At 42.9% G+C, this 14450-nt stretch overlaps 1 protein-coding gene across 1 annotated transcript in view; it reads left to right on the top strand.

The window, feature by feature from the left end:
* Hacd2 (3-hydroxyacyl-CoA dehydratase 2) overlaps positions 1 to 14450 on the top strand; it is a 95543-nt gene that overhangs the window by 17387 nt on the left and 63706 nt on the right. The window contains exon 3 of the mRNA XM_038345262.2: positions 2856 to 2874. Within this exon, the coding sequence (XP_038201190.1) occupies positions 2856 to 2874 (19 nt within the window). The remainder of the gene's footprint in view (positions 1 to 2855; positions 2875 to 14450) is intronic.

Genomic DNA, 14450 nt, shown 5'->3' with positions numbered 1-14450 from the left:
GGCTAGCCTGGTCTACAAAGCAAGTGCTAGGACAGCCCGGGGCTGCACAGAGATACCCTGTCTCGAAAAACCAAAGAAAGAATAAAAAGAAAAAACAGAAAAGAAAAAGAAACTTCAGTTGTGAAATAGTTTTATTTTGAGATAACTTTGGCTTTAAAATTATTATTATTATTTGTGTGGTTGTGTATGTATATATAAGTACATGGAAGTTGGAAACCAGAGAACACCTTGGGTATTCTTGTGTGGTTTTATTGTTATTCCTTTTAATTGGGTTTTTTCACTAATTTGGAACTTGCCATGTAGGTGAGGCTTTCTTCTCATCAGTACTAGATTACCAGCCTGATTTGTTTATTGATTTATTTATGTGTGATTATGGAGACTGAACTTGGGTGTCTTGTGAGCACTTTACTGACTGAGCTACTTTCCCACTCTGTTTTAATTTTCTGAACATGTCCCTGATCTAGCAAATAAGTATGTTGTTGCCCCTTGAAGTGCTATGGGTCATTTTTGCTGAGGTAGCGATGGTCTGTTTTCTCAATTTACCTTTTGGTCCTTTCACTACTTAAAGAATATGGTGCGCAAGAAATTTTTGCACACTAGGCCCAGAATTTCAGAAGGATAAGTTTTCTGTACTTTCTTAGTTGACTCCTTGGAATAACCTACAAGATAACTTTTGTGCTGTACTTTATAAGTAAATAAGATCTGGTTAATCTGAAATGGAATTGCATTTGTCTACTCTGCTGTGTTTCTCTCACTACATACCTTAATGATGGTTTTGTTTCTCATGTTAGTTTGGACTCTTCTGTTTGTAATTTGCTAATGCTTACTCAGGGTAGCATCTGAAATTCTTATTATTTTTTAAGTTTTATTTATTATTATGTGGGTGTGGGCATGGGAGTGCACATGGTGGCAGTCAGGGAACACTGGAGTCATCCCCTCCACCTACCTTCCCATGGGCTCCTCGCATGGGTGCCTGGCTTACACAGCAAGGCCTGCACCTGCTGAGCCATCTCTCTGGCCCTGAACGTTTTATTTTAAAATCCAAATTTATTTATTATGAGTTAATATTTTATCTGCTTGTTGTTACATATTTATGTCCAAAAGCATTTATATACTGAAATATGTATTTTTAATTAAATTATTTTCTTTTTATTTCTTCTTTGTGTATCAGTTAGGATAGTTTTTGAAAATTTGTGTAAGTAGGTCACATCAGCTGTGAGTTTCATTAGGAAGGTGAAGGGGGCGTTATAAAATACGTGTGATGAGAAAGGATGGAGACCTAGAAAATGGGAGCACGAAGTACTGTCATCTTTTCCTACAGTGCCCTGTTCTTAATGAGCAGTCAGGATGTCTTGTCACATACATGAAGAGAATGCATGCTGCTTTGTCTCCTCAAAGGCTGCTCTTCATTCATGTCCTTCATTTCAGCCCTCACTTTAATCTAGATTTGTCCTCTGGTTTTCCCAAGCTGTGCAGTAGGAGATTGAGCTTCTCTTGTAATAGTCACACATTTGAGATTTTGGGGGAGTCTTTTGAAAGGGATAACGTAACTGGATGGATGGAAATTTTTCTCTTCTCTTTTCGGGTAGCAGGAACTTTTGCATAGCTCAGTTTTTAAAGCCAGGCTGTCTCCCTCTACTCTGCTCTCTCCATAGGATTGGGGACGTTAGTGAAATAAGTAGTCTTTAAGCATAGAGCTGATCAGGGATAGTTCAGCTAAAGTCTGTCTTGTGATGGTCTTGCCTCCGGGGCTCAGAAATCAGAAATAGTGGCAGAAAACATAGAGAAGACAGAAAACTAAGGTGTGGATTCTTGCCCAGGCTACTGCTGACCACTGGCAAGCTGTGCAGCATTCTGTGTCCTGGTGTTCCCACCCACTGCCCTAACTGCCCTGTCTACCTGTCAGGGTGACTAGCAGGATCAAATAAATAACTGCTGGAGATGTTTTGTAAAAGTGATACCAGGAACTGCAACATGTTTTATCTTTATCGCTCAGAAGAACTCTGTTCATGAACTCAGTCCTGTAGGTGGCATCAAGACAGTCATCACCAGTGTTAAAGCAACAGGGATTTAGAAGGACACAGTTGGCCAGTTGGGAGGCCATTGAGATAGGGTGGAAATGGCATTCTCACTCCAGGTGCTAGAAGTGGAAACCAGCAGGAATAGGAAGCCAGTTGAGACTTGGAGGTGAGGAGTCATTAGTCCAACAGACTGGGAGCCCAGTGGTCTCTGGTAATGGAGAGAGGAAGGAAGCGATGTGCCTCCTTGAGGTAACCATTTTGAGATGTAGTGCATACAGATGTCCAAGGTGGTTTGGAAAGTGGAGCTGGAGCTGGGAGTCAAGTCTAGAAATTAGACCAGGGAAGAACTCCGCAGCAGGATCATTGAGTGAGGCAAGATAGGGACCAAGGATGGAGCTTTGAAGAATGAATATCCACATTGAAGGGTCTGCTGGGCAAAAACAGCCAACAAAGGCGCTACTGGTGCCATGTTGTGTGGCCTGTGACAGTTCTGTTCTGCAGATTATAGGACACAGGAGAGGCTGTGCTTTGGCTGTACTTGGGAGCTGATGAGTTATAAAAGAGGTCATTGACATCTAACAAGCCACTGTGTGACCATTAAGTCTTTACGATCTCTCAGAGATACACAAACTAAAATGAACAAACAAAACTAGTAACAAGTTTAATTTGTTAAATAGCCTGTAGCAAGGTTTAAAAGTAGAATGTTCTTTTTTTTTCGGGTTAAGTATTGCTGGCTGCTGCTGCTCTATTCTTAACTGAAAGAGCAATTTATGTGATATAAAGCTGTAATATTGGTCCTCACTAATTTTCTTCCCCCCTTTTTTTTCTCTCTAGATTTTACATTGTGCTATGGGTAAGTAGAACCCCCCCACACCTTCTGAATGCATTAAATTTTGCCCTTTTTAGAGTCATAGATGATGGGCTTGGTTTTGTCTTTAAAACTTAGATTATTTAATTAATATGTATATAATTGCTCATTCAAGTAGTTTTGCTTTCTGACATAGAAAGTATTGTTTAGATGTTGTCACCATACACCATTATCTGTTGTAGCTCCTTTCCTGTCGGTTTAAGAGGTACCTTCCCTTCTGAGCACAGTAGTAATAAATAGGGAGCCCCCCCCCCCATTTCTAAGCATGGCTTGGGTTCAGGTGCTGTGCTTTGTTGGAGAATTCCCCTGTGACCCGTACATGGGTGTTCTCTGTGTATTGTAAAGCATAACGGTTTTAACACTATGTACAGGAGTTCTAATGAAAGTAGATCATGTGCATAGTTGGCCAGTTGGTTCCTTTTTGTTGGGAGAGCCATCACATTTTGCCATGGAACTCTAAGGCATAGCTTCTAGTATGGGATGGAGAGACAGCTGTAGTTAAACAAAGGTCAATTTCGGAAAGTGGACAGACCCTATAAAGCAAACCCATAGCACTCTAGGTTGTCTAACAAAGGGACGGCATGCAGATAATATTTATTCTAACGTACCAAAAGTCTGAAAACTTGAGAACCGAGGCTGCAAGCCAGTATTGCCCGGTCAGTTCACCTCACAGCTGAAGTAGACGTTTGTACTGTTGTATGTATAGTATTATTATTAATGTTTGAATGTTTGAATGTCCCAAATTACTTTGCTTATCTTAAAATATGTTGTTACACCTCTTTAAAATTTCTATCCCTGTGAGTAAATACTAATGGGTTCATTTGTTCATTCATACAAAATAAACAAAAAGCCTCATTAAACTCCTGGTAGGTCTGGGTCTCAGCTGCTGCCTGAGACAGCAGGAATGGAGAATAGGAGCAGCTACAGACATGGTTCGGGGAAGCCATGCCAGTTGGGTCCTCCATTCTGTGGCATAATGTGCCTGGAGGACTGGTGTCTGTGTCACTCTCTTGTTTGCTGATACTGCTCCCCCGGCAGACTGTGAGCTCCTAGGAGGCCCAGATACATGGGTGAATCTTGCAAAGCCTTTCTTTTTTCTCAAGGACCCTGTTCTGTCGGTGGGTCTTCCCAACTTCGTCATTGTTCTTTGCATTGCCTGTGGTTCTATTTCCACAGTTCACAGAATGATCAGAGTTCTTTATCTTACAATGATTCCCAGCACTTGAGAGGCATCAGGAAGAGGATCTCTGTGAGTTCCAGGCCAGCCACGCTTACATAATGAGACCCTGTCTAAACAAAGAGCCAAACTATATTGTTGAGCCTAACCTTTGAGTCTGCACTTTCCTCCTCCTCCTGGATAGTTCCCCCTTGTCCCATCACCTAAGTGTATGGCAGTTTCTTTCTCCTTCTCACTGCTGCTTATGCCCTGTCGTGTGTAAATGTATACACATACAAGTATGCATCTGGAGGTCAAAGGACAAGCTCGGCTATGAGTTCTGGTCTTCTACCTTGCTTGAGACAGGGTCTGTTGTTGTTTGCCACTGCATGCACCAACTAACTGACCTCAGGCTTCCAGGGATTTTTCTGTCTTTTCCTCCTCCCATCTCCCAATATAAGAACTGAGATTATCTTAGTTTTTCTTTGCTGAATACACGGACAAATGCAAGCTAAGGAGAAAGGGTTTATTTCGGCTCACAGTTACATGGAAATCAAAGCAGAGGAGTTTGAAGCAGCAGGTCACATTGTACCTACAATTGGTGGTGTGTGTGTGTGTGTGTGTGTGTGTGTGTGTGTGTAAGAGGGAGGGAGAGAGGGAGGGAAGGAAATGTTTTCTTTTCCTGTCAGTGGATCCTTGTGCTGAGCAGACTCTCTTTTACTACCACCTGCAGTGGGTTGGTAGATGACCCCCTTTAGGCATGCCAAGAGGCCCTTTTCTAGGTCTTGTCTGGTTGACAACACTTACCATCATAACTATTGTACTCTTCTGTGTTGAAATTCTTTATGAGCGCTTGGAAATCTGAACTCCAGTCATTTTTAAAGTTAGTTAGCCAGCACCTTTAATTCCAGTGCCCTAGAGGCAGAGGCAGACTGATCCCTGTGAGTTTGAGGCCAACCTGGTCTACAGAGTCAGTTCTAAAGACAGCCAGGTCTATGTAGAAAGAACCAATCTCAAAACCCTAAGTTTTTAAATTAAAATATAATTATATCATTGCCTCCTCCTTTCATGATCCCTTTCCACCTGCTCCCTTTCAAATTCATGGCCTCTCATTCTTTAATTTTATACATATACATATATATATATGTATATATATATATACATACATACACATCATACACATATATGAAAGTAAATATGTTAATACAACCTGCTGAGTCTGTTTAGTGCTGCTTATCCATATATATTTTTAGTGCTGACACTTGGGATTGGATAACAATTTAAGGGGCTCATCTGGAGAAGACTAAATTTCCCTGTCAGCAATCTCTAATTGCCTGTAGCTCTTCATCTGGGCTTGGGACCCCATAAGATTTTCCCTATCCTGTTCTGCTCTTGTTTAAACAGCCATATTGAGATTCTGTGGGCTTGGCTTCCCTGTCAGATCTAGAAGACACAGTCTTGCAGCAGACTCTCTGATCCTCTGGCTCTTGCTGTCTTTCTGCCCCTTCTTCCTTAATGTTCCCTGGGCCTTAGGGGCAAGGGTTGTGCTATCGTGTTATAGATACCCCAGAGTCAGTTGTTCTCTGCCTGCTGACTAGCTGTGGCTTTCTGTGATGGTTTCCATCAGCTTTATGAAGAAATTCTTTGATGAAATGTGAACGATACACATCCCTGCAGGTGTGAGGTGAGCTCCAGTCTTGGCCTTTGATGGCTGGTGCTTCACTCACTGAGCTGGGCTCCAGTCCACTTTGTACTTCTTTTCTTCCATGGGTACCCCTGCCTCCTGTCCTGTCGGTGTTCTCAGGTTTCGTCCTGGCTCACTGAGCTGAGTGAACATGCCCTCTCCAGGTGGTGTCTTCCTTTCTCATGGTATGAGGTGCTTATAACCCCTCTTGTCTTAATTCCCAGCCACACCTTGTACCCACACTTCAGACCTGCCCACTGACCTTTTAGATCTCTATTCCTGCATGCACACGGTGGTCCGCTCCTCAGCAAGACCCCACATTGCCAGACTCATTCTGCCTCCATAGTCTTTGTCAGAGGAGCCACCAGCCACAGCCTTCCGTCACCTTCTCTCTCACACTCTGGCCCTGGGCTGCCACTTAAGTTTTCAGTTTAATCCCCTAAATATTTTTCAGATTATCTTGTTGACAGTCTGAAGAATTGAAAGCTACTTCTCCCATGAGGGTTTTCAGTAGATCTCATCAGACTCCCATGTAGATGTTCCTGAAGTAGAGCCACACAGTCTTCATGTCAGCAGCTGCCATTTATTACTTGCTGGGCTCCACTACTTGAGTTTGTTATGTCTTACTCCACTCTCCATTAACAGTTGGCAAGACCCAGTGGAGATCTCATCTGTTCTCACCATAAATAAGTATGTGAGCTAACACAGATGTTAATCTTCACTAATGTATATCTCCAACCATGTAGTATATTGGGGTGTATGCGTGTGTGTGTGTGTGTGTGTGTGTGTGTGTGTGTGTATTAAAAAGGGGGGAATAAAAGTTTTTATCTTTGTGGTGGTTTGAAAATGGCCCCCATAGACTCATGGGGAGTGGCATTGTTAGGAGGTGTGACTTTATTGGTGTAGATATGACCTTCTTGGAGGGAAGTGTGTCGGTGGAGGTGGACTTGAGATCTCAGAAGCTCAAGCTATGTCCAGTAGCTCTCTCTTCTGCTGCCTGAGGATCTGAATGTAGAACCACCTCTCCAGCACCTTGTCTGTTTGTGTGCTGCTATGCTCCTTCCGTGACAATAATGGACTAAAACTCTGAACTGTAAGACAGCCCCAATTAAATATTTTCTTTCTAAGAGCTGCTATGGTCATGGTTTCTCTTCACAGCAGTAAAAACCGTAACTAAACAGTCTTGTGTAACAGTTCATACAGCCAAGTGTTGAACCCATTTCTGTGCTGCCCACATTCCTGCTTCACTCTGTTCTGAGGGTTTTAGTTAAGGGATGGCTCTGAACATGTTGCTTCCTGCTTAAAACCTTGATTGGTTTTCATTTCTTCATGGTCTGCACCCAGCCTTCCAGTCCACATTAGGGCAGCTCTGGCTTCCTGCATTTGGATCTGTGTCTGGGCTTTTCCCTCTCCTGGAATGAACCGAGCACATGACCAGCTGACTGACTTGTCTTCTTCCTTCCCTACCCTCCCCTGCTGCCCTCTGACTATGTGACGCACTGTTCGTGGCTTTGCTGTGAGACCCAGTGCCATATTCTCTTTGTAGAATGTGTGCTTTGTCACTGTGTTTCATGCCCTCACTGTTTGGAAATCAAAAACTGTTCTTTCTGGTCCCCGTGTTCTAGCACATAGCAGTAGGGACTTCCTGTACACCTAGTGTAGCCTCGTGAACAGTGATCATGGGCCTACCAAATCCTAGTGGATTCCCAAAATATATTCCAAAATAGTTTCAGTTACTTTAAATAATTAATGATAACAATAAAAATGAGCTATTTTTAGTATTTCTCTAAAGGCACTCATAAAACTGCAGTTTATTTTTGGAATAACAATTGATTTTCTTGCCATTTTGGAAGTTTACTACAAGCACTTGATCTTTTAGAAACTTACAGGCTTAAAATATTTTTGTTTGCTTCTAAACTGAAAAACCTGGACCTTGAACAGACTGGGGGTGCTTATGAACTGTGTGGCTCCGATAAGTAAGGCAGATGTTAAACACAGACATTTCTATATCAGTAAAATGAGCTAATGACCCTGCTGGACAAGGTTGTGAAAGTACCTGAAGAACATGGTGCACAGTGCCTGCAGCATGCGGCTTGAAAATGAGAACGACATAGCATAGAATGTCATATGTTTATTCTGAAGCCAGTATAATGGTCAGTAGTTAGATTTATGTAACTGTTAGGGTGATGGCTCAGTGGGTGAAAGCATTCACTGTAAAAGTATGAGGATCTGAGTTCAAATCCCCTGTACCTGTGTAAAAAAGCTGGGCATGGCTGTGCATGCCTGTAACTCCAGTATTGAGAGGCAGAGACAGGCAGATCCTATGTGCATACATCATAACATGCACGCATGCATGCACACCAACAAAAAAATCTATGAAGGGCTAGTAAGATGCCTCAGTGAATAAAAATACTTTCCAGGTAAGCCAGAAGTCTTGAGTTTGATCCCTGGGACCCAGGGAGAAGGGGAGAACCAATTCCTGTAAGTTGCCCTCTGACTGCCCATATATGCTGTGATATGCACATACCTGCACTCACACACTGCCTTCCCCCCTTTGTCTCTCTTAGTTACTCTTGCTGTGATGAAACTCCATAACCAAAAGCAACTTACAGAAACAAGAGTTATTTTGGCTTAAGATTCCAGAGGGGAGTCTGTAGTGGTGAGGAAGACGTTGCGACAGGCTCAGGAAGTTGGCTGATCACATTTCATCTGCATCCAGGAAGCATAGAGAGAATAGGAAGTGGATTATTAACCCTGAAAGCCCACCCCTTGTGATTCACTTCATCCAACAACAAGGCGGTATCTCCTAAAGGTTCTGTGCTTCCCTAAACAGTACGGCTGGTGAGTTGGGACCAAGTATAGGAGACATTTTTATTCAAACCACGCAACATGTACAATGCACATGTGCAAATGAAATCTAAATGTAATTATTTTCTTGTTTTTCTTTAGTTGTGATCTTCCTGTGAGCAGTTCAGAGGCACTTACTTCTAGTCTGAACTGGCCCAATCTCACAGCTGCCCTGGCTGGAGAGATGGCTCAGCACTGGGTGCCCTTGTAGGGGGACCTGGGATCCTTTTCCAGCACTCACTAGTATCTCATAACCTATAACTCCAGCTCCAGTAGATATGATGCCCTCTACTGGTCTCTGCCAGTACTGCACACATATGGTACACAGATAAACATGCAGGCAAAACATGTGTATGCATAGAAGATAAATAAATCTTAAAAAAAAAAAACAAGAGCAATAAAATCCCAGGAGCTACAACATGTTGTTGCTGCACTAGGACCACCCATGCCATGGTGTACAGTGATAGACCATATTTGCTCAGACACTGAGCCAACCTAAAGCCCGTGTTACTTCTTGCTAGTTTATGTGCTCATAGCAATAAAACAAAAAAGTAGCTAATACCCCTAACATCTGCTTCCAGCTTGTACCCAGCCCTCAGGGTAGCTGGGCACACAAACAGAACAGCTTTCTTTGAACCCAAAACTGTTTTATTTGGTTCTACTTAATGTGGGCAACATTTTAAAGCTGAACTTTACCAGAATAGTAAGGAAGGAAGAAAAGGGGAATACTTACCTAAAATAAAAACTTCATATCACCAAAAAACAAGAGTTAGGTCCTAAAGCCTAACCCATACTTAGTCCCTGGGAGCCAGCACAGCCACACACACCTTTCTTCAAGTCCTGACCCCTGTTCCAACCCCACATTTTCATCCTCCATACAGATAAGAACACAGACCATTTCTCACTCGGGTTCAGGTGCGGCCTTTGTCTGGACTGCAGTGGTACAGGTGGAGTAGGTCAGAAGAATGGAGAATCACGCTCAGCCGGCCAGCTTGTGCTCCAGCTTCAGGCTTCTAAGGCTCGGCTTTGGACAGCTACCTTCCATCCTTTCTGGTGTTACCTTTGCCTTTTACCTCAAATACAGTGGTTTTTTTAGCATCCACACTGCATACGTTCATGTTGGGATGGCACTAACCAAACTGAAACCTTTGCCAACTCAATTACTTCCTTTAGACTGCATCGGCTTAGCCTCCCTGTCTTGCTTACAGTTCATTCTGTTGCTTCCTGATATATTTTCCTTCCATGCTCCACAAAAGAAACGAAGGAAGGAAAGAAGGAAGGAAGGAGGGAGGGAGAGAAGGAAGGAAGGAAGGAAGGAAGGAAGGAAGGAAGGAAGGAAGGAAGGAAGGAAGGAAGAGTTGGCCCCTGCATGTTCTGCTCCTGATGTACAAGTTTTCCACTCTGTTCTCTGAATAAGCTCCCTCTTCACACCTCTGGTTTTGCACATACAGCTTCTTTGCCAGGAACACCCGGCTCTGTTACTTGTTCCCTGCTTGGAACAAACATACTGAGACTAGGGAAAGGGGAGAGAAGTGGAGTGTGCTCTTTAGGACCCCAAGGCACTTGGGACTGTGTAGACTACCTGGTACCTCACAAGCACTTGGTAGTTGGAAGCCAAAGCCTGTGCAAAACAGTACCTGAAACTTCCAGTTCAGAAGGGAACCTGTGAAAAGAGCCCAGAGGCTGCTCTCTGCTGCCCTTGAAGGAGAAGCCAGGGCCTCGTGATCGGAAACATCTCTAAAGGTGTTGAAAATGCCATCCTCATAAACCATTAGCTCCTTCTAGTCTACAAGAAGTTACTGTGAGTGAACTGTATTCTATCTAGATGCCTGGGTAACTAGTCAAGCGTCGACCCTCTGGGCTGAGATCTGAGAAGCTAGGATGTTGACACCATAACCAGGTTTTCTGTATTCCATGAAACTAAAAGGTGCCGTATCCTAAATGAGATTAGTGAACTGAGCAGCAATGTAAGCAGTGTTTATTAGATGTTTCAGTGTGTCCATGTGTGTGTTAGGAAGCTCAAGCATGGTGATATTGCTAACATTTTTGGTGCATTTTAAAAGTCATTTCAAAAAGCAGAACTGGAATAAAATAGTTTTCTTTTGTTTTTTTCTGTGTGCATGTGATTAGTCTCAGTTATCAACTTGACATGATCTGGAATCACCTGAGGTGGGCATCTGGGCATGCTTATAGGAAACTGTCTTAAGTTCACTGAAGTAGGAAGCCACCCACTGTAGGTTGTACCACCATTCCTGGCTGGGATCCTGACAGTATAAAAAGGGGGAAGCGAATATTCGAATATTCGTTGTTTTCTTCATCTTAACTGCAGACACAGTGTAACCAGTTGCTCCTTCTTCCTTAACTTCCCTTCCATGATGGGCTGTACTTTGAACTGAGACAAAGTAAACCCTCCCTTAAATTGCTTTTGTTGGTATTTGGTGACAACAGAAAAGTGACTAAGACAGTGTGTGTGCGTGCACACATAGGCAGGTGCACATATGTGCATGTAGAGGCCTGAGGTTGACATCAGGCATGTTTCTCTTAATTTTTGAGGCAGGGTCTCTTACTAAATCTGGAGTTCACCAACTCAGCCAAACTGGCAGTTTAACAAGCTCCAAGGATCTGTCTGTCTTCCTCCACCTCAGCACTAAGCTTATAGGCATCTGGCACCAAACCCAGCCTTCACGCGGGGATCTAATTTAGATTGTTAGGCCTGCATCACAAGCATGATGGACTGATGCAGTTTTCCATAGCATATTCCCACAGTCGTCACTAGGTGGCACCCTTGTGTTAATAAGAGAATACCTCTTAAGCTCCAATTCAAGAGAATCTGACATCATTATACCAATGCGCATAAAATAAAGTTTTTTTAAAAATGTATCATAGTGAACCACTAACTGAAGCAGAGGCATGAGTAAGGTTGTTTCCTAATAATTTTTATTACTTTATAAATAATACCATTCAAAATTTTCACTTCCTCCCACTTCCCTCCCACTCCTCCACTCACCCTTCCCCTTCCCCCTCCAGTCCTAAGAGGGACTGTGGGAAGTCCAAGGCCTTACCCCCTCCATCCAGGCTTAGGAAGGTATGCATCCAAATAGAATAGGATCCCAAAAAGCCAGTACATGCAGTAGAGACAAATCCCAGTGCCATTATCATTGGCTTCTCAGTCGGCCCCAATTGTCAGCCACATTCAGAGGGTCCAGTTTGATCCCACGCTCATTCAGTCCTCGTCCAGCTGGAGAGGCATGAGTAAGTTAAGAAAGGGGATGCTTTTCCGTTGCTGCCTCTTGAGTTAGTCATTAATGATGGAGATAATGGAAAGTTGGAACTTTATGTGTTATCTGGGAGGTCATTATACAGTATTTCTTGACTCTCTCTTAAGTTGAGCATGGGCTTGATTTGTCTATGAAGGCAAATGCTCCACTTCTGAAATTCCCTGTGAGAAGAGTTTGTGGCAGTCGGAAGTCAAGAAAACGTTTCGTTTATATTCTTAGCTTCAAAAGCCAGATCAGACCAGTGAAGGTAGAGAAACACTATGAGACGTGTAATGTCTGTTGATCACAGATGAGGTGTGAATCGCCTTTCAGAAAAAGAATTATTCAGGGTCAGCAAGATGGTTTAGTGAGTAAAGGCCCTTGCCACCAGGCCTGACCTGGGTTCAGTCCCTGAAACTCATAGACTTCCACAAGTTGTCCCCGACTTCTACACGTGTGCTTTGGCATGCACCCCTTACCCCAGAAGAAGTTGTTATTGAACTGTTTACATTGGTTGTTGTGTGGTTCTGTGACAGCGTCCTGGGTGAAGAGTGAAGTCAAGGGCACGTTGTCTGAGGAACACCAGGGATTTCCTGTCTTTTCACGTGTGTGCGACCTCTGCATCTTTCTCTTTGCTAACAGAGATGGTCTTTCTGTATTGCTGCACTGGTCTGACCTGGATTATGTTGTTTATTGTATTATATTCTTGATGCTTTGGTTGTAAGCCTCACCTTTAACTGCTGTGCTATCTCTCCTGCCTACTTCATTATATTCTTCACTCAATGATAAACCTTTTTTCAACTCAGTTTTTATTGCCCAAATAATTTTGACTAATATATACTTCTTCATTTATATTATCTAGATATAAAATTCAGTGTATATTCTCTTTTTTAAAAAGCTATTCTGTTTCATTGCTTATATTTGTTGTTTATTTGGCCTGTTTAAGTTTCCTAGAGTTATCAATATATGTCTTACTTCCCTATGATCGTCTGTGGCTTTTGTTTTAGCAAAAATGTTCGTTATAGGTCATGTATGATTTCTTTTGCCTATAGTCTCAGCCCTCAGTGGCCAAGTAGGAAGATTACCATGAGTTTGAGGCCAACCAGTGCTTCATGTCTCAAAAACAAAAGTGTCCCTAATAGTTGTTGCATAGGTAATTCTAACTGCTATACCTTTGTTGAAAAGTAATGGCTTTTAGCATTTAAAAAGTGTGTTCTGGGTCCAGAGAGATGGCTCAGAGGTTAAGAGTACTTGCCTCCTCATTTGAGGACTGGATTTCAGCTCCTAGGACCCTTGCTTGGAGACTCACAAACACCTGCAACTCTGGCTCCAAGGGGCCCATTGCCTCTTGCTTCTGTGGGGTAACAGTGCACTCATGTACATACAGCCTTGTCCTGGTTACTTTTCTTAACACAAGATAGAATTATCTGGGAAGTGGAATGTTCCCTCAGTTGAGAAAAATGACTTCATCAGTTTGGACTCATTGTAATGATTGATGTGGAAAGGCCCAGCCCACTGTAGGTGGTGCCAGCCTGGGCCAGGTAGTCCTGGGTGGTATAAGAACGCAGACTGAGCAAGCCAGTAAGTAACAGTCCTCTGAGGTCTCATCTTCAGTTCCTTTCTCCAGGTTCCTACCCTCTTTGAATTTCTATCCTGATTTCCTCTGTGATACAATGCGATCTGGACATGTAAGCGTAATAAACTCTTTTCTTCCAAGTTTCTTTTTGTCACAACAGTAGATACCAAAGTAGGACATACATAGATAAAACACATGCATAATAAAATGTATCTAAATACAGTCTGTCTGTCTGTCTCTGTCTTCTCTCTGTCTGTCTTCTCTCTCTCTGTCTCTCTCTCTCTCACACACACACACACACACACACACACACACACACACACACGCACACACGCACACACGGGATTAGGAAGGGGAATTGAACCCAATGCTTTACACATGATAAGCAAGTGCTCTACGTTGAACTATATCCCCAGAGTCCTTTATACTCTCATTTTTAGCAGGGTCTGGCTAAATTGTTCAGGCCTTCTACATGTGATCCTCCTGGGCCAGCATCCCAAGTAGTTTAGATTGGAGGCATGTACACCACAGATGGTAAAATTAACTGCTGTTTTCCCCCTCTCGTTCTACTTTGTCTGATATCAGGATCTTGCCCTACACTTTATTTTGTTTCCATTTGTGTAGTAGGAGCGGTGGGCTGTGTTCCTGCCCGGCTCCCACATGGCTAGCTTTACACCCAAAATAACAACACACAAATTGTAATCATTTAAACACTGCCTGGCCCACTAGTTTCAGCCTCTTATTGGCTAATTCTCATATCTTGCTTTAACCCATATTAAGTAATCTGTGTAGTACCACGAGGCGTGGCTTACCAGGAGAGATCTTAGCTTGCATCCATCTCGGAGAGGAGAGCTATGGTGTCTGCCTGAGGCGTCTGCCTGACTCTGCTTTCTTTCTCCCACAATTCTGTTCTGTCTACTCCGCCTACCTAATTTTCTGTCCTATTAAAGGGCCAAGGCATTTCTTTATTAACCAATGAAAGTAACACATAGACACTCCTCCATCACATTTGCCCAATATCCTTTGTTCATTCTTTTATTT

This window comes from Arvicola amphibius, chromosome 10, assembly GCF_903992535.2.
Source record: "Arvicola amphibius chromosome 10, mArvAmp1.2, whole genome shotgun sequence".
NCBI lineage: Eukaryota > Metazoa > Chordata > Mammalia > Rodentia > Cricetidae > Arvicola > Arvicola amphibius.
The sequence above is the reverse complement of the archived record's forward strand: the minus strand, read 5'-3'. Positions and strand labels throughout refer to the sequence as shown.